The sequence below is a fragment of the Bufo bufo genome, chromosome 7, assembly GCF_905171765.1.
Source record: "Bufo bufo chromosome 7, aBufBuf1.1, whole genome shotgun sequence".
Classification (NCBI taxonomy): Eukaryota; Metazoa; Chordata; class Amphibia; order Anura; family Bufonidae; genus Bufo; species Bufo bufo.
In genome coordinates, this window is record NC_053395.1 from 187,718,271 (window position 1) to 187,741,999 (window position 23,729).

Here is a 23,729-nt window from a genome sequence, read left to right on the forward strand (position 1 = left end):
TGATAATTGCCCTGTGTAAAGCTGCTACCCGATGTACATTGATCGGGAAAAGCATTGTTTTTGGGCAACAAATCATCCTATGTAAACTGGGATCTGCTGACCAGAAACGTATTCCCTGTGAAGACGAGTGATGGCAGTAGAAATAGCTCATCCCCCATACGGAACAGGTGACCGCCGGCCGCGTAAAGCCTTTACACCTAGAATAGAGGTATCACTTACCTCTCATTACATTTGACCAGGATCACGTTCTCTGAACCAAATCCCAGCGCTGCTCCAGTCTTCTTCATTGAATAATGACTCTGAAAAATTCAGTATGTATTCAGATGTAAATTCTTTGTTAGAAAAACACACAGACATATATATATATATGTATATCTTCCTTGTTTCCTTCCTTCCTTTCTAGCTTCCATATAATCTATCTATCTATATATATATATCTGTCTATCTTATATCTATCTATCTATCTATCTATCTATCATCTATCTATCTCATATCTATCTATCTATCTATCAATTCATCTATCTATCTATCTATCTATCTATCTATCTATTCCTCCATCTATCTATCTATCTATCTATCTATCTATTCCTCCATCTATCTATCTATCTATCTATCTATCTATCTATCTTATATCTATCTATCTTATATCTATCTATCTCATATCTATCTATCTATCTATCTCATATCTATCTATCTATCTATCTATCTATCTATCTATCTATCTATCTATCTATCTATCTATCGCAAAGCAAGGGAGGCAGCACCAAATAGAAACAAATTGGTAGCAAAAATAAACAAGGTGCAAGCCCAAGGGGACTAGACCATTGCCCAATATACAAAAATGCAAAAAGGCAGCACTCTCAGCAAAATAAAGTAGAAAAGTATACAATTTATGAACCCATGGTATCCAAATGGGTGAATACATTTTACACTTTTCTACTTTATTTTACTGAGAGTGCTGCCTTTTTGCATTTTATCTATTTATCTATTTATATACATACTTTAAATCAGATTCTCTGTAGCTTTACTGGGGTTACTAATTTTTCAGTAAAAGTACATTTAGACGTAGAACTTCTGTTTTTCTATATGTCTGTGCAGGTTCTCATGTATCCAGGTCATAGTATGACAGTAGTAATAAGTCAGAGTACCTGCACTTGTATTTTTTCTTGAACACATTTCACTAGTCATCCGACTGGCTTTCTCAATCAGAGTGACTTGTATCAGAAATCTCCAGCATTAAATACTGGTGACTCGTGCTTCAGTCATGGAGGTAAAGTGTTGATTGCATTTGCATGACTGAAGCTATTAGGTGTGATTAAACTTACAGCTCGACTCTAACACCTCTCCAAAGGCAGTTTAATCACACCTAATAGCTTCAGTCATGCAAATGCAATCAATATCTTACCTCCATGCAGGGGCGTACCAAGATCTTATAGGGCCTCATAACAAAACTTAGCAATACGTGCACAACAATCACCCCCAGGCAACACATGATTTGTGACAAATGTATTTAAATTTCTTTGTGATTAAAAAAAGCCTCCGTCCACCTTTCCCACTTTATACGACTTCAGGCAAATAGGAAAATACATTGATAAGTCTCCTGCTTTCCTTCTATTATAAGGCTGGCCTGCTGCCTGTAACCACCACTAGGGGGAGCTCAGTGCACAGGAATTTATGCAGTTACAATTTACTGGGAGATTGAATAATCTCTTTGGATTGAGCTCCCCCTAGTGGTGGCCGCCTGAAAATGCAGTGTTTTTGCATTGTGAAGAGGACGAAGCAGTTCTGCTTTGGGCCTCCTTCCCCATGGGTCCCATAGCAGTTGCGTGGTCTTCCCACATTGAAGGTATGCCACTGTTAGGGTTGCTATATCCGAAACAGATTATTTTAAAAACTACCTTAATAATATGGGCTCCGTCTTACTATAAAATGTATGTCCTCCACGGAGGTCTTGCCGAAGGTTCTGCAAATATCGTGAGACTTACTTTGTCTCGCCTCTATCACGTCAGTTCGTTTATTCACATAAATCACTGTATCAAAATATGAAGCTGAACTTGACTTCGATAATGAGGCACAAAGACGAGTTTGGCTTAGTATTTTGATAAAGTAATGCCAATACTGACGTGATAAAGGCGAGATTAAGTAAGTCTCGCAATGTTTGCAGAACCTTCAGAAAGCCCCCCTGTAGAGGACATACATTTTACAATAAGAAGGAGCCCATATTATTAATGACGTTCGGATACAGCAATCTGAACCCTATTTGCTCAACCCAAATCACTGTCACCATGACTGAAGCATGAGCCACCAGTATTTAATGTGGAAGAATGATGGTACAAGCCATTATAATTAAGAAATCCAGCAGGATGACTAGTGAAACCAACGTCTTCAAGAAAAAAAGTCTGGTTGCTCTGACTAATTACTACTGTTTTTATCTATATGTACGTAATTGCGTACTGTCCTATGGCTTGTGTAATACTGCTGTGTATGTCCTATGTGAACATGGTTATTGTGTTTTGCGTAGGAGGAATTTGTTCATCATTTTTCTACAATTCTCTGAAATTTGTAGTTTCCAGCACCATTTTAAAAGTGAATCCATGCACGTCACACATCCAACACGGATTGATTTAACTTACATGTTCTGAGGTATAGATTATTAGTTTGGGGACAGCAGCCATTCCTTTGGTTTTCACATCAGGGAAATACTTGTATCGAGCAGCCATGATACTGTACATGTTGGATATCGCTCCTCCTAATAGCAGAATACAATAATATAACTTATTGACATGAAATTGATTTACGTGAAATTTTTGTCAATTCCATTGGTTGTCTGATGATCTTAGGGTCATGGAGGGTCACTACAGGGGCCCATATACCTTCAATAGCCTTCAGCCGATAGCTGCCAATATACCTCTGATGATGACTTATTTCCCAAGTGAACAAAAGAATTAGGCTAAAAAAATTCTGATCAATTTCAGATGATGTCAAACAAATGTCAGAAGCACCACGTACAATTTAGATTGTTGACCAGTCCTGCTGAAAACGGCAAGTTCAGCTGACAGTATACTAATGTATATTGGGGCCTTTAAGGGGTTGTCTAGACTTTTACAAGTGATGGTCTATCCTCAGAATCAGTGTGGGTTGATCAGCTGTTACGGTATAGCTTCAGCACCAGAAGGCGGCACCAGAACTATAGAGCTCTGTCCACTGTGTAGTGGACTGAGCTGTTTACTGCAGCACTGCCCCCTCTGAAGTGAATGGGAACAATGCTGCAGTAACCAGCTCCGTCCAGTACAGAATGGATGGAGTTGTGTAGTTCTGATGCCGAAACACTGAATAAGTTGATTTTCAGGGGTACAGGCTGTCAGACACCCGACCCACCGATCAGATAGTGATAGCCTATCCTGAGAATAATAATGTCCGAAAGTTACAGGTGCTCACCACTTTAGCTCCACATCATTTGTCCAGTAGCTCCAATCTTTCAGCACACGGAAGCCGTGGGCCAGCGGCAGCAATATCCAACATGAATTAAATTTCCCCATGCTTCATAAAACATAGTCCTTTATTGTATATTCATAAAAAATATAGTACAGTACATTCCGCTTAAGAGTTTCGAGCTCCCAATGGGCTCCTGTTCACACTGTACTGTACTATGTGTTTGAGAAAATGTACTAAAGGATCTGCTTTATGAGGCAGAACTTTTGTTCAAGCTAGATATCCTGAGGATAGGCCATCACTTGTGAAAAGCTGAACAACCCCTTTAACAGTGACCTAGGGTTTATTTAGACAGTGTGGTCAAATATGTATGGAATGGCAGCAACTGTAGGTCCTGTGAGGCCCATGTAGAGGAGAGAACCAGTTCCAGGCTCCCCCTTGTATTTTTAACAATCTACATCTTTCACAATCTACATCTCTCTACAAACGTACAGTATTACCAAAAAAAAGAGAGAGACATCTTGGCCCAATGGTCCAGCAGCACTGCTATCCTACAAGTGCCTGAAAAGAGGAACAAGGACCATACCCATTCTCATAAAGATGTGGCCATGACTATTCTGGGGTCTACTGAGGTACAAGGTCAGATCGTGAACTGATTCCCTGACTGCCATAACAGCTACCTGCAGCTGTCACCAGGTGGAGCTCACTGCATACAGACTTATACATGAGTTCAATAGTAGATATAAATCTGTATGCAGAAAAACTCCCCCTAGTGGTAGCAACATAGATCCAGAAAACGAGCTGGGGAGTGAAACTTTCTAGTTTCTATGAATGCCCCTGGCCAGGAATGCTGATGAACTAGTATCCAACTGGTGGTGGTGGTGGTGGTGTGTGTGTGTGTATTGCCATTTTTATTTTTGATATATTGTTGATTTTCAATGTAGACCTGGCTTACAAGGTAGCTACGTATAGGTGGCTCTAGGAAGGCAGTTTCTTTCTTCTGGTAGTGAGCTAATTTGCATACAATATGGAATATCTTTTAGCTGTATTCTCTTTGACACTTGTATGGTTTATTTAATTAAGGGTAATCCAATAAATTAAATCGATAATAGGGAATTCAAACACATGCACATATATATATATATACAATAAATATTCTAATGAACATCGACATAACCTACGCTGAACTCACATTTGTCTGTCTCTTACCCCTTTGAACTTTAAATGATCCATTTCCCATGTCTGTAGTAGTCAGGCCGCGTTATCTTGCCATTATTTATTTTGCCGTTTTAGCGTTAGGCTGAAATCATGGCTTTTAGCCTATATTTTATTACCAGTACATTCTCTGCCCGAGAGAATTCTTGTGCGCCGTACAGATTGATAATAAACTCCCTATTACTTTGAAAGCAGTAAAGTCGCTTGGGAAACTTACCAGGTGAAAAAATGCCATCTCCATCCTTTCCATTCCAACCAATTATTTCCCTCATTTTCCGGAGTGTTATTTGTTCCATCAGGACAAAAACCGGTGCAATTTCATATGTAAACCTTCATAAAGCAAATATATATGTATCAGGCAAAGCGAGATCTATATCATTTAATAGAAATGGTTTGTAGAGGCAAACTAAATTGGTTCTGGGAAAGTGGAATATTTGGTTCTGTATGCAAAAAAAAAAAAAAAAAGTAACGTGGCTTTATACCCACAGCCAATATAGATAGGTGAAGGGTTAAGCTTTACATTAACACAAACAGCACAAACCTAATTAAAAAATATTGAATGCAGTTTTAAAAATCCAAATATAATTATTTACGTCGTACCCACCGCCCCGCAACCCCCAAGGACAACTTGGTTTCTACAATAGAGTGGAGTCGATATCTGTCTGGAGTAATTATAGATGATGACTTTTTTTAATTAGCCATGACAAAAACAAAAAGATGTTCAACCAGCTGAAATGTCCGTCTAATGGAGAGGGGGGCAGTGTGTAGCGTGCAGCCGCTTGTCATGTACCACTTTCTAGTGATAGAGGGGTCTCATGGATCTAACATGATCGAGCTCTACATTACATTTACAACCCTTCATTAATACTAAGGTGAAGAATCAATGCAAATCAACATTGTGTTAATTTAGATGTATAGGAAAGCGTATTAAGGGACCGGAAAAGTGCAACTTTGTGACAAAAGGCATTCATTAATGTATAGCGCATAGAAAAACACAAGATAGCTGTCTACAGCTGTCTGCAGCTATCTTGTGTTTTTCTATACGCTATACATTAATGAATGCCTTTTGTCACAGAAGTTGCACTTTTCCGGTCCCTTAATACGCTTTCCTATACATCTAAATTAACACAATGTTCATTTGCTAGATGATAACAATAGATAGATAGATAGAATATATGTAGGTAGATAGATATTAGACAGACCAATGGATAGCTTATTGATAGATATTCCATAGATTAGCTAGATAGCTATTATATAGACAGAGTAAAACAGATAGATATTCAACAGATAGAAGATACATATATAGTTGATCAAAAAATACACTAAAAACAGCTTGTTGATAGATATTCCATAGATATACTGTATATCAGACAGCATGGTGGGTAGATAGATAGATAGACAGACAGACAGGCAGATAGAAGATATATAGACTAATTACGTAGACATTCCACAGATAGATATTCCATAAATAGATGGAAAATATATTGATAGTAGATCAATAGAACAACAAACAGCTTATTGGTAGATATTTCATAGATAGAAGATATATGGATATGGGATGGTAGGATAGATAGATAGATAAATAGATAGATATGTAGGTAGATAGACAAATGGATAGCTTATTGATAGATATTCCACAGATATAAGATAAATAGATATGATATAGATAGACATTCCACAGATATTACATAGAGGAAAAATAGACAGATATTCCATAGACACATAGAAGATACAATAGAATAACAGACTGACAAAAAGACAGCTTTTTCATGGTGGAGTTCTGTGCCCACTATTCGGGGCAGGCATGGGCACCACATCACTCACTTAGCTTCTTCTAGGCAGCTGGGTCACGCTGGCCCACCTATGCCACACTGCAGGCAGCAGCCTGGTTACTAGGCCTCTTCCTGTGTTCCATAGGCTGCATGCTCCCATGCTCCCAGCAAACAATCTATACCAGCCAATGGCCCGATTTCTGTGGGCATTTAGCCTGAGCAATAGGTCTTTCTAGCTCACTAGATCCTGTAAAGGTGGTGTAATTAATTTGTCTGCTTTTGTACCGACTTCTGTCTGATTCCCGCATTCTGACGCTGTGTTGCCTGTCCTGACCTTTTGGTGCCATGCAACAATATCTCTGACACTCATGGGTCAGCAGCCAACCAGACAAACTCTACTCCAAGAGCAGTCTTGTGTGTCCCTGCAGCGAAGACCAGATCCCTGTATAGGGGTTAAAGGATAAACAGCATAGGCCGCCAGGAGGTGTAGCCCATAGCTAAATCCGTTGGCTGGCACAGCGGTTCCACAACCATTGTCCAGTTTGCTCGGGCCATAAATCCTGCTGACCGACCTCAGATGAGTTTACCTGAGGTATGTCAGGAGCTGGCTGAACAGCATGACCTCCATGAGAGATTGCTGGATTCTATGCACCACATGTCCACCCGCATGAACGCTTTGCCCATTGCCTCAGCTGCAGCTCCACTTCTGCCTCAAGTCTTGCCTGCTGGAGGTTGTGGTTTTCGTCTGTTGTTGCCCCCATGCTGTTATGGAGATTCCAAACTGTCCTGTGGTTTCCTTTACCAGTGCACTATTTAATTTTGATCTCAAGGGAGAAGAAACACAGTAGGCACTGCACCGTGCGGTTTTTGAACATCTGACCGGATTCACACTTGCCACGGCTGCTCACGCGGTTCAATCATAAAAAAACGAGATGATAGAAGAAAAGCGGCACTAACCAATTCCTATACCAATAGTAGCTTTATTCCAGGTAAAAACATGATAGATGCGGGTCACTGCACAGCAATCCAAGGCATTTTTTTTGGAGAATATTGCTGCCCCTGCTCTTCTATAGGAATTTCTGCAAACCTTCAGTTGAAAGGAGAGAGGGCATGGGGGAAGGTGGGTAATGTCATGGCAGTGCTCTATGTCCACCACCATCCTGTTATTCCGGGTGGGAAAAAAATCAGTTTTATTTTTTTGTCGCCATATTTTGACCCCTATAACTTTTTTGTATGTTTATGGAGCTGTATGGGGGCTCACTTTTTTAGTGTGATCTGAACTTTTCATTAATACCATTCTGAGGTGTGTATGACTTTTTGATCACTTTTTATAAAATTTTTGTAGAAAATGAAGCGAACAAAAACGGCGAATCGGCCATTTGGACGCTTTTTTGTTTGACATATGGGGAATATGTTTTAATATTTTTATACTACACCCATGAAGTGTATTTTTAATTTTTTTTTAATTCTTTTATTTTTATTTTGGGAAAGGGGGGGGGGGTGATTTGAATTTTTATTTATTTTTAGGTTTTTTTTGTTAGTTTTTTCCCCATAGGGAACTATAATATGCACTCATTCAATTGCTATTCTATGCACTAGCATTGGAGTCTATGAGAAAATTGCTTGTTTCCTATGGAGCCCTATTACAGGCAAGGGCTCCATAGGAAATACTATGCAGCAGCCTCTTGTCATTCACAAAGACAGGGGCTCCTATACACAAGCTCCAGCTCCTCCGATCGCCGCACGGGGAGCCGGAGCACCACCGGAAGTGCGCGCTTTTGGTTTTCAGCGCGCTCAGATGCCGTTGTCAGGATTGACCACGGCATCTGAGGGGTTAAATGTACACGATCGGCATTACTGCCGGTTGCGGACATGAGCCGCGGGTGTTTGCTATAAGAAGCAGGCGGCTCAGGAGTGGGCGCCATCTTTAAAGACCCAGACAGCACCCTACTATTATGGTGCTGGTCGGGGAGGGGTTAATGTGTAAACAGTGTGCGGTAAGCTCCACCTAGTGGTGGCTGCAGGAAGACAAAATGCTGTTATTTAGTGCAAAGTCCTTGCAGAAGATTTGGTGCTCTGTAACAGAGAAATTCAGCTTCAATCTCTATACAACTATATGAAGAAGTTAAGTAGAACAGATGGTTGGACCTGTTCACATTAAAACAAAAAGGGCATTGATGAAACTTACATGTTTGTATTTGCCGTTGAAGTCAACCACTCCCCAGCCAGACCAATCATATCCAATCCGGTTGACAGCTGATTGAAAAATCTGGGATGACCTATGAAGTAGAAGTTGATATTGTCACTAAGTGTTACAAAATTACTTAGAATGACTCCTTAAACGTCTTATAGGGGTTCTGTACTTATTGCCATCAATATGTGATTAGTGTGGTCCTGACCAATGTTACCCTCACGGATCATAGTAATGCAGAGGGCACTGTGCTCGCGGAGGTGCTACAGCCCCTTCAGCTTCTCCTAGACACAGTATGTGCGTTGTGTCTGATACTGCAGCTCAGCCCCATACACTCTCATAGGATGGACTGTGATACCAGGCACGACATACAAATGATGGGGGCACTGTATCTGGTGAAAGTCAATAGGGCTGATGCACTCCTGCATGTGTGATCCAAGATAACATAATGCATTGTACTTTACTGCGTATGCTTATATTTATTCATATTATGTACCCATTGCTGTGAAATATAAAGGGGACCCTGTCCATGAGTCAGGATTTGTCCTCAGGTGACATCCTGCCCTTATGGGTGGGAAACTGCAGTTGGAACAATCAGTTTATTTTTATGCCTAGAGCCCCATGCACACGACCGTATCAGTTTTGCAGTCTGCAAATCGCAAATCCACAAAATACGGATGTGCTCCGTATGCCATATGCCTTTTATTTGCCGATCCATTGTTTTCAATGGGTTCATGGCTATTAGATAGGAAGGGCAAAAAGTGCAAAGGAATGCTACTCCCAAGATAAAATAGGTGCGCATTCACACTTGAAGGTGCCACTCCCTCAAGCATATACTACATAAACAAAAAAAATCACAGAAAAAAACAAAGATAAAAACATCCTGCACAGTATGATAAATAAATGTGCGGATGTCCCTGGCCACATTCATGGAAAAAAATAAAAATCACAGAAAAAAGATAATAATGCACTAGCAAAATAGTTGCAAGCATTATATATGGACCAAGTCCTCACTCTGATATAATAATATCTGAGACACTTAGCCAATATATTTTGATCAAAACACAACTGTGCCCGCCTACCAAGCTCCAAGGTGATCTCAGGTCAGGCGGGTCCTACGCTAAACCTACCTAAGCCGTTGGGCTTCTATGTTCAGGAGCGCAGACGCCACCCACACATACGGTGTGCTGCTCCTAGTCACCTCCATGTGCATCAAGCAACCGATGGGAGGAGGAGCAAGCACACCCATATGTACCACCATATGTGCGGCGTCTGCGCTCCTGAACATAGAAGCTCAACGGCTTAGGTAGGTTTAGCGTAGGACCCGCCTGACCTGAGACCACCTTGGCGCTTGGTAGGCGGGCACAGATGTGTTTTGATCAAAATATATTGGCTAAGTGTCTCAGATTTTTATCACATCAGAGTGAGGGCTTGGTCCATATATAATGCTTGCATCTATTTTATTAAGTGCATTACTTTTTTTTCTGTGATTTCCCGCCCCCCCCCCCAACTCAAATAACGTGCACGGTTTCACTGGCCAGCACATAAGGACCTGATCAGAGGGGATGGGACCAGGTTTGACCCCCACGCTGTCTCCAAGGGCTCCATAGCAGCCATATCATCTACCTCTACGGCCCATACACCCCTGTTATTCTGCAGAACACAGGAGCAATCAAACAGAGATGACTCTTCTGGCTAGTTCTTCTTCCACAGGACCACAGGTCATACAAGGACTACTGGGGAGCGCACGCTCTAATCTAATGGGAAGACCTGACATCTGTGCCTATAAAATGTATTTGGCAAACGAAAAAAAAAAATATTGCATGAAATGCGATGCACTAAAAGAAAACCTGTACAGGCCATATACTGCTCCATAAATCAGATGGCTGGGTCATGAACAGCTTGTGCAATATTAGCAGCCTCCTAATCTGCCATCACTGACATGCCTGCCTCTAAAAAATAAACTCCGGCTCCGGCTTTGAAAACCTTGGGGGTTATTAATGCTAATGACAGAGAAGATTACTTTAGGAGCATGTACTAGAAGGGCTGCCATTAGCTTGGAGTGAGCTGCTTTAATTAGCTGCACTTTCTGATTACAGTTAATGATGTGAAGAGACAAAAATTCAGCAGATTCAAGTATATATATATATATATATATATATATATATATAGGCACCGACAGACATCATAAAGATATGGTACCAGTGAGATTGTGTCCCTGCCCATCAGTAAACACACCTGGACGACAGCGGTCATGCTTACAATCGGTACATCTGCCTGGGATCAGTGTTTACTTGCAGCAGCTGCACGCCCTCCATTGTCTCCTATACAACCGCACCTAGTTAGGAGTTGGCTGAGTCATATCATTCTTGCACATACTCAGCAATGGCCTTTAATGTTTCGCTCTGTTGTCTGCAGATCCAATAAAACCAATAAAACATTTGGTTCATACTCGGCCGATCTGTTACAGCCACCTGCTGCTGCAACCGGGACAAAGAAAGTTGGATATGACAGAGGATGTGTCACCATAGATAATCTGACAGCCTTCTTTCAATTCATTCCCCATGTGGATGTGGTAGATAGTTTAAGGAAGAGAGTTGAACGGCACACCTCTAAGATGAAGACGGTGCTCAGTGGTAAAATGGATACATATAAATCTGGAAAAAAAAACACGGCACTCCAAGTTCTGTTATATGAATTTCTTATTTATTTAGTTTTGTTTTCAATCCATCCGGATAAGGTTATATTTTAGCCACTGGCCAACATTTTGGTCTAAACCTAGACCTTGTTCACGGCCTTAATCATGGTAGCGATTAGTATGCAAGATGGCGCCATCCGACTAAAGCTGTGAACAAGGTCTAGGTTTAGACCGAAACGTTGGCCAGTGGCTGAAATTTAACCTTATCCGGATGGATTGAAAACAAAACAAAATAAATAAGAAATTCATATAACAGAACTTGGAGTGCCGTGTTTTTTTTCCAGATTTAGATGTGGTAGGTGGCGGCCCCGCCAGGATGGATGGATGTTGTTGAAACCCTGTTTGGAGATAGGTGTGGGTTCCATAAGTGGGGCCTACAATTATCAGGCATTCATGCCATATCCTGTACATGTCCCATAAATGTCTATGGTGAAGGGGTTGTCTCACAATGGGTCATATAGACATCATAGGGGCGGAGGGGGGTTCCCTAGTCGCAAGTCTCCACTAGGGAACCCAGAGGGGAGAACGGCCAAGTGGCTCAATCTTTGGCTGACCCGACCCATCTACATATTATTATAATATGATTGAATGTAACATCATTTCAAGCCAACTATGGGCAATCCTTCAGAAAATTACAGTGTCCTATGAAACCGCCCAGCCTTAAAAATAGGAATGTTTTTTTCATTTTTCTCTGACAAATGCATACTTATCTCTATAGTCAATCAGCTTTAGACCAAGAAACCTAAGGCAATTATAATAACTATGTCTTATCCATCCAAAACACATCAGGAAATGCATCCTGTTTTAAACCCCACCCGATTTTACGGCCATTTTGATTCCTTTAAGGAACGTTAACCATGCAATGATTTGTCATTTTGAACTTGGCGTATTAAAACGCTTCTCGTTAAGATTTAGACGGCACATTACGTGAACAGCTTCATCTGATTATCCATAAAGAGGATAATGAATGCAGAGCTGTCTGAGAGTCTACGCTTCACGTCCCACAGAGGGTCTATATATCCAGGCCCCTAGTGTACAGGAAGTGCAATCCTTTCACACGCGCAGCTGTTAAACCTAATGAGATGATTCCCTTGGCATATCTTAAGTTTGGGTGTTTTTTTTTTTTGTATGAAAATAACACTCTTTTTAGTAAAACGTTACTAAAGGAGAGACCTGCTGCTTCCTGTAGAACCAAAGACTCAGAAAATGCTCCAGGGTGTTGATTCAAAAGGCCACCCTGCGCCCCTAAAGGCCAAAACATTTTTTGCATTCTGGTTGCAATTATAGTTGACATATGCAAAAGAGGTGGCCATAGGTTATCATGTTGTATTGTTATCTGACAAGCTTTTTGGCAGGCCCCTATGGTACAAGGGTCACCACTGTAAAGATCTGGGGGGAGGGGGGGGGGTTGCTGCCAGGAGTTTCTTGGTCCATCTCCTGTATAGGGTCATAGTTGTATAGTGCCAGTGCAAAATCTATATTGCAGTACTCAATATAAAAGTGACATTTTATTCCACTTTTTGTAACTATTCCTCATTATGTTCAATGGTGGTCATACATTTACTTATTTCTGACAGTCCATTGAGATACCATACCTGTCCTGACTCCATACTTTAGAGTATCCCTGCAGTCCACCAGGATCTGCTCAAGCGCTTCAGGGTTGTCCGACAGCTCCAGATTGAAGCCCTCAATTCCTTCCAGAAGCTGGTGTGGATGGTGGAAGTCTAGGACTTTGGTGGATCTATCAAAGGTTTTCTTTACGTAGTTCATGAGAATGTCAACCACCTCTAGAAGAAACTGCATGGTGGGTTCTTCTCCATTCTTGGCAGGCAGTAAATCTGTAGAACAAACAAGCTATTAGCAGGCCGGCCTTTAAATCTGAAGAAGCAGAAGATGGATCACCAAGTGGCGGCTGTCAGCTAAGTGCTGGGATCTTTATATATGACTTGGGCTAGGAGAATACAAATTGTCTGAGCACAATACTAAGAGCGCTATCACACATCACCCTGACAGTCGTAGCCGTTTCTCATTTGGAATTAGCCATATTTCTCGGTCTAATCTCCTCTCACGACCAGTCATCTCTGTGATTAAGCATTAAGGCATTATACAAAAATTTGGGTTTACAAAGTAGCAGATATTTTTCTTGTAGGCAGCAATGCAATTTACTTCAGATGGGCTTCAAGGCAAACCCATACTGAATACTCCGGGTTATAATATTTTGCAACAGAAATTAAAAGAATATATTGCATACCCTATAGCATTAGATATCAGTACTATGAGCCTATAAGAAGTCAAATCTACCCGTCATACCTAGCAGGTAATGTCAAGTAGCAAAAAACAGTATGAAATATGGTTAGTACAAGGAATAATGTGTAAGTAAATATAAGGAAGTTGCTAGTAAACAGAAACCCTACAGGTTCTGCAAATAAAGGTTATCCTTTGTATAATGAAAAGTTATACATTGTTTCTTTTTGTATCAATTCCTCAAAATTTCCAAAATCTCTGCCATTATTGTTTACTTCCAGCGAAGCCATGGTTTATTTGCTGAAATACCCCTTTAAGTGTATAGAATCGGATAAATACTGTCATCATACATAAATGAAATTTTCAGGTGTTTTATAACGAAGATCTGAACAGTCTAGAACAGGGATCAGCAACCTCCAGCACTCCAGCTGTTCTAAAACTATAACTCCTTTCACTTCTATGAGAGTTACAAGAATAGATGAGTAAGAGTGCATGCTGGGAGTTGTAGTTTCACAGCAGCTGGAGTGCTTAAGGTTGCTGATCCCTGGTCTAGAATATAACATGCATTGATTGTAATAATAATTAGCACAAAAATAATAAAGGATTTGCAAAACTGGATGACAAAAGCCCAAAACTTTTAAAAATTTCAAAACCCTTTATAAATACATGAAAATATTAAAATGTAAACTGTCTAAATGTTAAGGTAAATAATGCAAAATATGGGAAACTAGAATTCAGAACCCAAAGGATCAAATTATAACAAATTAGTCACTCAATATAAACTTCTAATAAAAAAATATTCTTCAGGAAATAAAATTTTTTGATAATTCAAAAAGTTGACCATCATGAATATGGAGCTTTACCAGCCAACGAGTGAAAGAAGAGTTCGAGTCTCACCTCTGGCATACAGGTTGGAGAAGTCAGTCTCGGTACGTCTAAACCTGGATTCTTTCTCACTGTTCTCACAGACCAGAAGATTTTTGGACGATTGTCTCTCTTTGAAGGAACTCACAATTCTGCTCTTGTCCTCCAAGCTGTTGTTCCTCTGCAGAAAGCCTACATTATTACAAAGAGAACAAGTCATGGGCAGGCTCTTGTCGTCCCTCAGCATGGTGGTGACAATGGGCACAGGTTCTAGCTTTGGAACAGAAGATCAAATGCGAGGTTATCATGCAAACTCCTAACCAGGCACGCGGAAAGGGCTATTTATTGGATTATAAAACTATGTGGGGGCTGATCTACAAATGAAATCAACCGACATAAAAAAAAAAAAGAAATCCAGTCATGCAAAGGACAAATGAATCTCCATCATTTGATGCAGAGGTAAATTCTTATTAAGTTGATCAGACAGATTCCACTTCACTAATCAGCCACTGGGAAGCGGTTCAGGATGAGTCAATGCTATTACAGCCTGCAGGCCAGGTTTATGGACTGAGCAGACAGATAGAGGGGGCAGCGATGTGTGATTAATAGCCAGGCCACTTTCACTCATTCTCCTGTTGCTGGTTCCTGAAGAAAGGACAATAAAATCCTTATCTTCTCCCATAACTGCCCCCATAACAGGCACTCATTTGTTATATAACCTAGCATTCTAGAAGGGCAAATTAATATTTGTGACATGATTAGGGACATAGTGGAATTGGAATCCTCATGGAGGTTGTGGGTCATACATTTTCCGGTCGATACTGGTATTAAAGGACACAGCAATGGTAAATGACATGTAATTAATTGCAGTGCCTTGTGTTATCTGGTTGATGGGGGAGAATGCCATTATTTCAGTTGGAAACACTATTGTGAGCATCAATTTTAGTGAATGAATTACAGCTTTTAGGCTCCACGGACGTGATGTATTATACCTTCCTGTCCTGTTTCTAACTTTACAACACATTGCCTCTCTTTAGGTTTTGAAGACCAATATATACTGACTTGGAGAAAGTGGTCAGATAAAATATCAGTATCATATCATATATCATATTTTATCATTGCATTAACTTTCAAAAGGAAAGGGACCACATGGCGTTCATCAAATTAGGACCAACCAGGACAGATGAGCCTAGTTTTGGTTTTTCATTCCCATCTCCTTTCCAGTACCCTTGTACCGATTCCCCTCAGCCTTTGTAGTGCCTATGGAGAAGGAAATCCTTTACAGGTTCCAATATCCAACCAGGCTTGACTTCTCAGGGCCATCAATATTGTGGTGCAGCACAAAGTACTGCCCCAGCACAACCGAATACACAGTGCAGCACAAAATACTGCCACCCCCTCCACAACATTCAACTCTATCACTGTCCTTATGACAGCAATACAGTTGAAAGCAGGAGGGCACTTTCTTCTGCCAGCCAGGGGCATAAGTACTAGAGGCTCTTAGCATTAATTAATGCTGAGCGCGTCAGATTGCTATGCACCTGACAGGCGGAAGTGAGGAGGGCTTGGGCAGCCTCTTGGGCATCGGCCCAACAGGAAATTTCCCTGTAGGGTTTATGGCCAGTCCGCCCGTGATTTCAGTAGTCCAAAGTAACATCTGTTTAAATAAAATCTACAGCCATCCATTCAAATACTGCATTAACACATGCACCTTCAAATAACTTTGATTTCTTTACTGAACCCTCCAGCAGCTTCAACCATTGCTGTGAAGTTGTAAATTAGACATTTTTGTGAAATCGTAAACCATTCCATGTAGTTTACAGGTGCAAAGCTTCATGTCTGGTTATGTTGTAAGTGTATATTGCAAGAAATAACTGGCATTTTGTATACTTAAGTAATGATTACTGAGTACTGATACTGAGTACAGTCATCCCTCAAGATACAATGCTCTCAGGATACAATATTTTCAACATACAATGGCCTTTTCTGACCTATCGTAAGTTGAAACTAGACTCAACATACAATGCCTCAGACTCAAATCCAACCAACGAAGGCCACTTCTCTGGTAAAATAGTTGCTAGTTAACTGCTATTCCAGAATGTTATATGTAAGGACTTGTATCTGCCTTAGTTATCTGCTTATTTTTCTTAAATCTTCATTTTCTCTTATCTTGGATGATATTTTGGGGCTTTGGAACCGATTACTCAACTTACAATGGTTTCAACATACAATGGTCGTCCTGGAACCAATTAATATTGTATCTTGAGGGACCACTGTATTGAGTACTCCAAGGCCTTGGACAGGGTAAAGTGGAGATTCCTCTGGAAGGTTTTGGGCAGGATGGGATTTGGAGATAGATTTATAGATAAGATTAAATTGCTATATACCCTGTAGATCTCCTTTGGCGAGACTGACAAGGAGTTTGACATCTAGTTTTACCTTGAATAGGGGTACTCGCCAAGGTTGCCCATTATCCCCATTGTTATTTGATATCTATATTGAACCCATAGCCTTGGCTGTTAGGCAGGATACTAAAATTAAAGGATTTGGAACTTTAGGGACAGAGCATTGTATTACTTTATATGCGGATGATGTCCTATTTTTTATAAATCATACTAATACAACTCTTCCAAGACTCATCCGAATAGTTAACTCCTTTGGCAAGGTCTCAGACCTAGCTATAAATTGGTCAAAAACTTCTCTTATGCCAGTGGATACCTTTGTACTCTCCAGTGAGGGACTCTTGAGCAAGTTGATACCTTTCAATATTTCGGTATGATTATATCCCCCAAGATTGAAGATTTTTTTTACAGCTTAACCTGATCCCACTGTTAACTAAATTGAGGTTTAAAATTGGGGTTTGGCTGCAACTTCCTTTATCTAGAGCTGACAGAGTATCCCTGGTTAAGATGGTGATCCTACCCCAACTCCTCTATATCCTTAGGAATTCACCCATATGGATAGAGGATACGTTTTTCAAACTTATGGAGAGAATGATTAATGACTTGTTGTGGGGAAGAAATTGGGTAAGGCTTAAATTGGAATATTTATATAAGCCGCTGGAACAGGGGGGTTTGAATCTTTCCTACTTCAAGGGCTATTTTATAGCTGGGCAGTTATGGTTATATCGTGAATGGGAGAAAAGTGCATTTGTATGACTGGTGAGGAGATCCCCATATAACAATATATTTGCCTTACTAGAATCTGGACAACTGATTAATGTGGAACAGGAGTACAGAGGGGCTAGAAAATTATTATCCAATTCTTGGGACATTCAAGGATCGCTCCAATGCACCCCTGTTTGGTATAATCTCCATCTACAGGTTTTAGATGGAATATCCGGAGATCAGTTTTGGCAAAAAAATAGCATTCTATATGTCACACAGGTGGTGAAGAATAGAGTGATACTGTCATTTTCAGAGTTAGCACAAAGGGAGACTTTGGATAATTTGTCGTAGTTTAGATACTTTCAGTTGCGATCTGCACTTTCTAGTGTAAAGGATAAATCACTTGGAAATAGATACTTCCAAGTTTTTAAAGTTTAACTGCCATTTCACTACCAAATATGAAATTCCTAACATATGTGATGCTGAACGGAAGATATTCATGAAGCTGCATTTTTCAGCTAATTTAACCATTCTGATGTCTGTATTCAGCCCTTAGCAACCATATTTCTCTGTGCCTCTATTTCAGCAACTTCCTAAGATGGCCTCTGCTGCTCTTCCTGTGATGATCTTTACCCTTCCTTGAGGCCATCCTGTATTTCCCTCACTTCCCATAAGCCCTTGCATTCCTCACAAGAACTAGCAGGACCAATCAGAACGCAGATAACTTCCCACAGTACCCAGAGCAGTGTGTATCCTCACATACAGCTAACCAGAGACAAGCCCTGCAATTAAATTAAATCAGTAAGCATTTCTTTTAACCTCTTAAAAGCCAGTTGTCCCTCATTCTCTTCCAGACTGACAGGGGGGGGGGGGGGGGCTGCTTTAGCTGCTTATAACTCTAATTTGGTACCAGCTAGAAATATGGGCTTTGTATTGTCTGAAAGCTGACATTCCAAGCTTTTCAATACCAGAATGACATAAGTCTGTTCAGTACAGGGGAGGATATCAATGATAGAAATTGGGATGCTGTGAATAAAGCTGAAAGTAAAAGCAGATTTTACTTGCGATTATTCCCGACTCTATTTCTAACAGTGATTTCCCCTCTGTTGCTTGGACTATAGCTGTCATTCTGGTCTTGTATGAAAGCCTGGACTGTTGCATATTTCTAGCTGCTACCATTGAGAACATATTACCATCTAAAGCAGCCCTCCCCTCTCCACTTTCTGCCTCAGCCCAACTCCAGGCTGTCAGAACTGATCTCCTCCTCCCAGAGCTCATCCGTCTCTTTTGGTATAATACTGAGAAGACGGACTGCACATGGCAACGCTGTGAGATGAGAGCTGCTGAATAGGAAAGTAGCATGCATCTGTGGGAGTTATTAGCAGGTAAAACTGAAAAGGATCAAAGTTTAAAGGGTTTCTACCACCAGAAATAACGTTATGTAGCTGACTGACATTAGCACATCGCTAATGTCAGCACTACATAACAGTATGTTTTTGACATTTCTCCCTGCAGCTGTTTTGGTAAAATAAGCACTTGTATAATATGCTAATGAGCCTCTAGGTGCTATGTGGGCCTAAAATAAGCACCTAGAGGCTCCGTCTACTCACCCTTTATCCCGCCCAGGTCCTCTGTTCTGCCCGCCTCGCTCCTCTTGATTGATGTGACGGTTCGCAGCATCGTTGACGAAATCCCTCGCCTGCGCCGTTCACTTCTGTATTCGGCGCAAGCGCAGTGAGTGAATGATGCGCTACTGGTGCCGGATTACATACTGCGCCTGCACTGACTATGTCACACAGTGAGGAAGCCGGCATCAGGAGAGCAGCCTTCACTCACTGCGCCTGCGCTGAAGACAGAAGTGAGCGGTGCAGGCGCAGGATTTCATCAACGATGCTGCGAACCGTCACATCAATCAAGAGGAGCTGGGCGGGCAGAACAGTGGACCTGGGCGGGATAAAGGGTGAGTAGACGGAGCCTCTAGGTGCTGATTTTACGCCCACATAGCACCTAGAGGCTCATTAGCATATTATACAAGTGCTTATTTTACAGCTGCAGGGAGAAATGTAAATAACACGTGGTTATGTAGTGCTGACATCAGCGCATCGCTATATCAGTCAGCTACATAACAGTATTTCTGGTGGTAGAAACCCTTTAAATCACAAAAGCACTTATACAGCAGGGTGTACTATACCATTAGGGAATAAAAAATGAAACGGCAGTGACACTTTAAATGATTGTGAATTTAGAATAGAGAGTTAAGATTGCACATATTTACAAACTACTACTTAAGGCACTATATATTAAAATACAATTACCAGGACAAAGGGCTTGGGGAGTTGAGTGTCCAGGTATTCAATTAGAGGGATGGGGAAATATTTTTGTGAATTTAAGTTTAATATCTCACAATTTTAATCATGTTTTGGTACAATTCAATATTTTGCATAGATTATATGTTACCCCCTTATGGCTTAATAAATGTAGGTTAAGAGATAGCTCTAAGTGTCCACGGTGTGATCTACCTGGTCCAGATAATCTGCATATGCTTTGGTCTTGTCCAAAACTAAAAGAATACTGGAGTGCTATTAATCATTTTTTAAATTCATAAATTGAGACTGCAGATCCCTTTTATGGTAGAATGTTGGATACTGAGTGATCTTTCTAAGTTAAGTACCTACAAATATAAGAAGATTCTTTTAGGAAGAATATTGTTTCTGGCTAAACTCCTGATTACTTGGGCCTGGTTTTCACGATATGTTCTAAAGCTGAACACATGGATAAACTTTGTTAATAAGGTAAAAAATTATGAAAATATTCTTTATAAGCAAAGAAATGCTCAAGAGAAGTGGATGAAGATATGGGAGGCCCCTCATTTTTATCTTTGACTCATTTTGACTTTTCTTTTTTTTGTTCTTAACATCTTAGCTTTTCCTTTTCCTCTTTCTTGCTTTTTTCTGAGTGATAGAAGGATTTGAGACACATTGCAAGGGTGGGGGGGGGGGGGCTAGGTTTTTTATGGGGGAAATAAGGTATATTAATTTCAAATTTTAATTTTGTATTAAAAATAGTCTGTATATGTCTTATTCTAATAAAGATATGCAAAAAAAAATAAAGTACTGATTAGTTCTTTCCCCTTTAATTACAATATTACCTTCTATATTCTTTGTAATGTAGTGAATTAGGGATAGTTAATTACCATATATATAGCCATTGTTCTGTGTCAGATGACCACCAGGCCACATTCTAGAGTGGTTAACTCACAAGACATGCGTACTGTACACTAGACATTTTTTTGAGGAGGTGCTGAAAGGTATAAACCTCTGTGTACAAAGACAAAAAACTCAGCGCCAATGTGAACATCATCCAGGTAGGATGTTGTAGGTCAATCTCTCTCTCTCTTGTATTATCAGGGAGCATTGCCCATGTGGTACATGAGTAGCATGGTATGGTAATAGGTGATTATTATTTACCTTTACTATTCTGTATGTGATTTGTCTCTTTTATATATTTAGTCACACTTAGTAAATATTTTTAGCACTTAGCCTGTGTAAGCCTATTTATTCTCAAATCTTTGAATTCAAGGTAAAACAGAAATACAGGTGATGAAAACAAGTGCTGGCCCTTCATGCATCGGTATAGTGGTGGCAAGAACTAACGCCAGATGGTTCCATTTGCTCCATGGCCCTTGTCATCTATGTATGTACCTTTTCTGAACTTTTTATTGCATGTGCTCTCAACAAACAGTTCATTTTCTTTCTCATAAGCAGATCACATCCCAAACTGATATACAAGTGTGAAGCGCAAAGACATGATGGATTTTGAAGTTTGATAGTCAATTAGAATGACCGCCTGGTTGTGTTCCAAATTTTCAATAACTCTCTAAAATGCTGAATCTGTACATCATTTGGCCAATGAGTGTCTGTAACTGACTGGCAACTTTGCCCTCAGAGACATAGTGCTTTGTCTATACATAAATATCCATTTTCCTAGCTGTTTGGGCACAGATGCTACATGGAACTAAATTCAGGCTTTTTAGGGCTTGTATTGCATTTCAGTTGCCCCTTGGCCTGCACCAGTTTACCTGTGGCTGTCTGTATTAATGCTAAATTCTTGGTCAGTTTATGTCGATTTTGCAACTTTTTAACTAATGAAAATGCCAAAAACAAGCTGACCTTTCCATGTTCAAAATCTCTGTATGTAATTTGCTGCCATTATTGCGGACCGCGTGAAGTCATTCAGTCCTACTGTACCGTAATTTGACATTGTTGGTTTTCTTCCCCCTTTGGACAAGTAATTGCATCCTTTCATTGCCTCAGATTTAGTCACATCTCCAGCAAGGGCATTCATTTATTACCGCCTATTGCTCTTCAACACCATCCACATACTGGGACTGGATCTGTTGCCAGGCAACTGGATTTTTTTTTCCTTTTTGCATATTAAAGCTACACACAGAGACAGGGTAATTTGCATTAACAAAATTAGCTCAACCGCACATTAAAACCATAAGTTCATTTACTATGCATTGTGCCAGCGGATAAGCAAAAGCTAAAGCTTGGTTCTTTTGGTTCTTATTTTTACAGTAGGATACTACTATACCTTATATGCTATATTGCATTGGACGTCTATTTAGCGACATCAATATTCACAAGCATTATTACATTTCGAAGCTAGACCTGTAACTATATATCCCAGAATTAGAAAACATTGAACCATTTGTTGAATGCACTTTGTCTATATTGGATTGCTCTCAGTTTCTGAAGCACAAACCTGCCACTAGGGGGAGCCAAATGTAGACGTATACATACAGCATGTATTTTTATAGCCACCTAAATGTATCTGTACAGCACCACCTGCTGCTGGTTCTTTTTTCTTATTTCTCTGTCCACCTCGCTGAGATGGCCGCACATGCTCAGCTCCATACTTTAACTGCCTCCTGAGCTGTGATAGGGAGAGAGCTGCAGCAGAAAGGACACACTCACTGAGTTGCCAGCTTGATATAAAACATTTGGAGCAATGAATGGGCAGATTTCTAGATCCATGTGAGGATCAGAGAAAGGCTGACTGAGTGATTTGGATCATGACAACCTAGAAAAATATAATTGCAGTTGTTAGACAAATTGCCTTTAGCACCAAGACAGTCAGGCATGACTCAAAAGTGCTGTGCAAAGTTCAGTTACACTGTTTGGTGGGATTTACACCAGAAATGTGACTCATAGGGGCAGGTATGTCTGATTAAGGCTTAGCCTTAGGGCTCATGCACACGGCTGAGGCCGTTTTTGCGGTCCGCAAATTGTGGATCTGCAAAACATGGATACCAACCTTGTGTGTTCCATATATGTCCTGCCCTCTATAGTAAGACGGACAAGAACATGACATGTTCTATTTTTTCACTGGGCTGCGGAACTGACATACAGATGCAGACAGCACACGGTGTGCTTTCCACATCTTTTGTGGCCCCAGTGAAGTGAATGGGTCCTCATCCGACTAACAAAAAATGCGGATTGGATGTAGACCAAAAATAAGATAATATTTGCAAAGACAGGTGCACTCTGCGGTGCTCGGGCTCAGACAGGTCCTCCAAAGTAGGATATGTTGGCTAATCTCTCAATTTTAACATCAGTTTGAGGGTTTAGTAAGACCGCAGAGTGCACCTGACTTTGCAAATATTATTATATTGTTATACTGGTTATCACATCCATATAATTGCTATCTTGTGTAGGATGTTTATTGTGGTACTTGTGGTTCGCTGCTGGCATCCTCCACTGTATGCATTTTTGCTGGGGATCGCCATTAGCAACGGGCCACAATTGCAGGATTTGCTCCCCTGTATATACAGTCACCTAAAGAATTATTAGGAACACCTGTTCTATTTCTCATTAATGCAATTATCTAGTCAACCAATCACATGGCAGTTGCTTCAATGCATTTAGGGGTGTGGTCCTGGTCAAGACAATCTCCTGAACTCCAAACTGAATGTCAGAATGGGAAAGAAAGGTGATTTAAGCAATTTTGAGCGTGGCATTGTTGTTGGTGCCAGACGGGCCGGTCTGAGTATTTCACAATCTGCTCAGTTACTGGGATTTTCACGCACAACCATTTCTAGGGTTTACAAAGAATGGTGTGAAAAGGGAAAAACATCCAGTATGCGGCAGTCCTGTGGGCAAAAATGCCTTGTGGATGCTAGAGGTCAGAGGAGAATGGGCCGACTG

At 40.6% G+C, this 23,729-nt stretch overlaps 1 protein-coding gene across 3 annotated transcripts in view; it reads right to left on the reverse strand.

The window, feature by feature from the left end:
- The window catches only part of GAD1 (glutamate decarboxylase 1), a 72,548-nt gene that overhangs the window by 16,449 nt on the left and 32,370 nt on the right, over nucleotides 1-23,729 (reverse strand). For 2 of the 3 annotated variants that reach the window (XM_040440325.1, XM_040440324.1), the window contains 6 exons: nucleotides 14,450-14,608; nucleotides 12,904-13,146; nucleotides 8,608-8,698; nucleotides 4,865-4,977; nucleotides 2,634-2,749; nucleotides 220-299 (listed from right to left, as the gene is read on the reverse strand). In XM_040440325.1, coding sequence (XP_040296259.1) covers nucleotides 220-299; nucleotides 2,634-2,749; nucleotides 4,865-4,977; nucleotides 8,608-8,698; nucleotides 12,904-13,146; nucleotides 14,450-14,608 — 802 coding nt within the window. Of the gene's footprint in view, nucleotides 1-219; nucleotides 300-2,633; nucleotides 2,750-4,864; nucleotides 4,978-8,607; nucleotides 8,699-10,848; nucleotides 10,930-12,903; nucleotides 13,147-14,449; nucleotides 14,609-23,729 lie in introns of those variants that run through there. The other variant, XM_040440326.1, reaches the window with a different exon arrangement.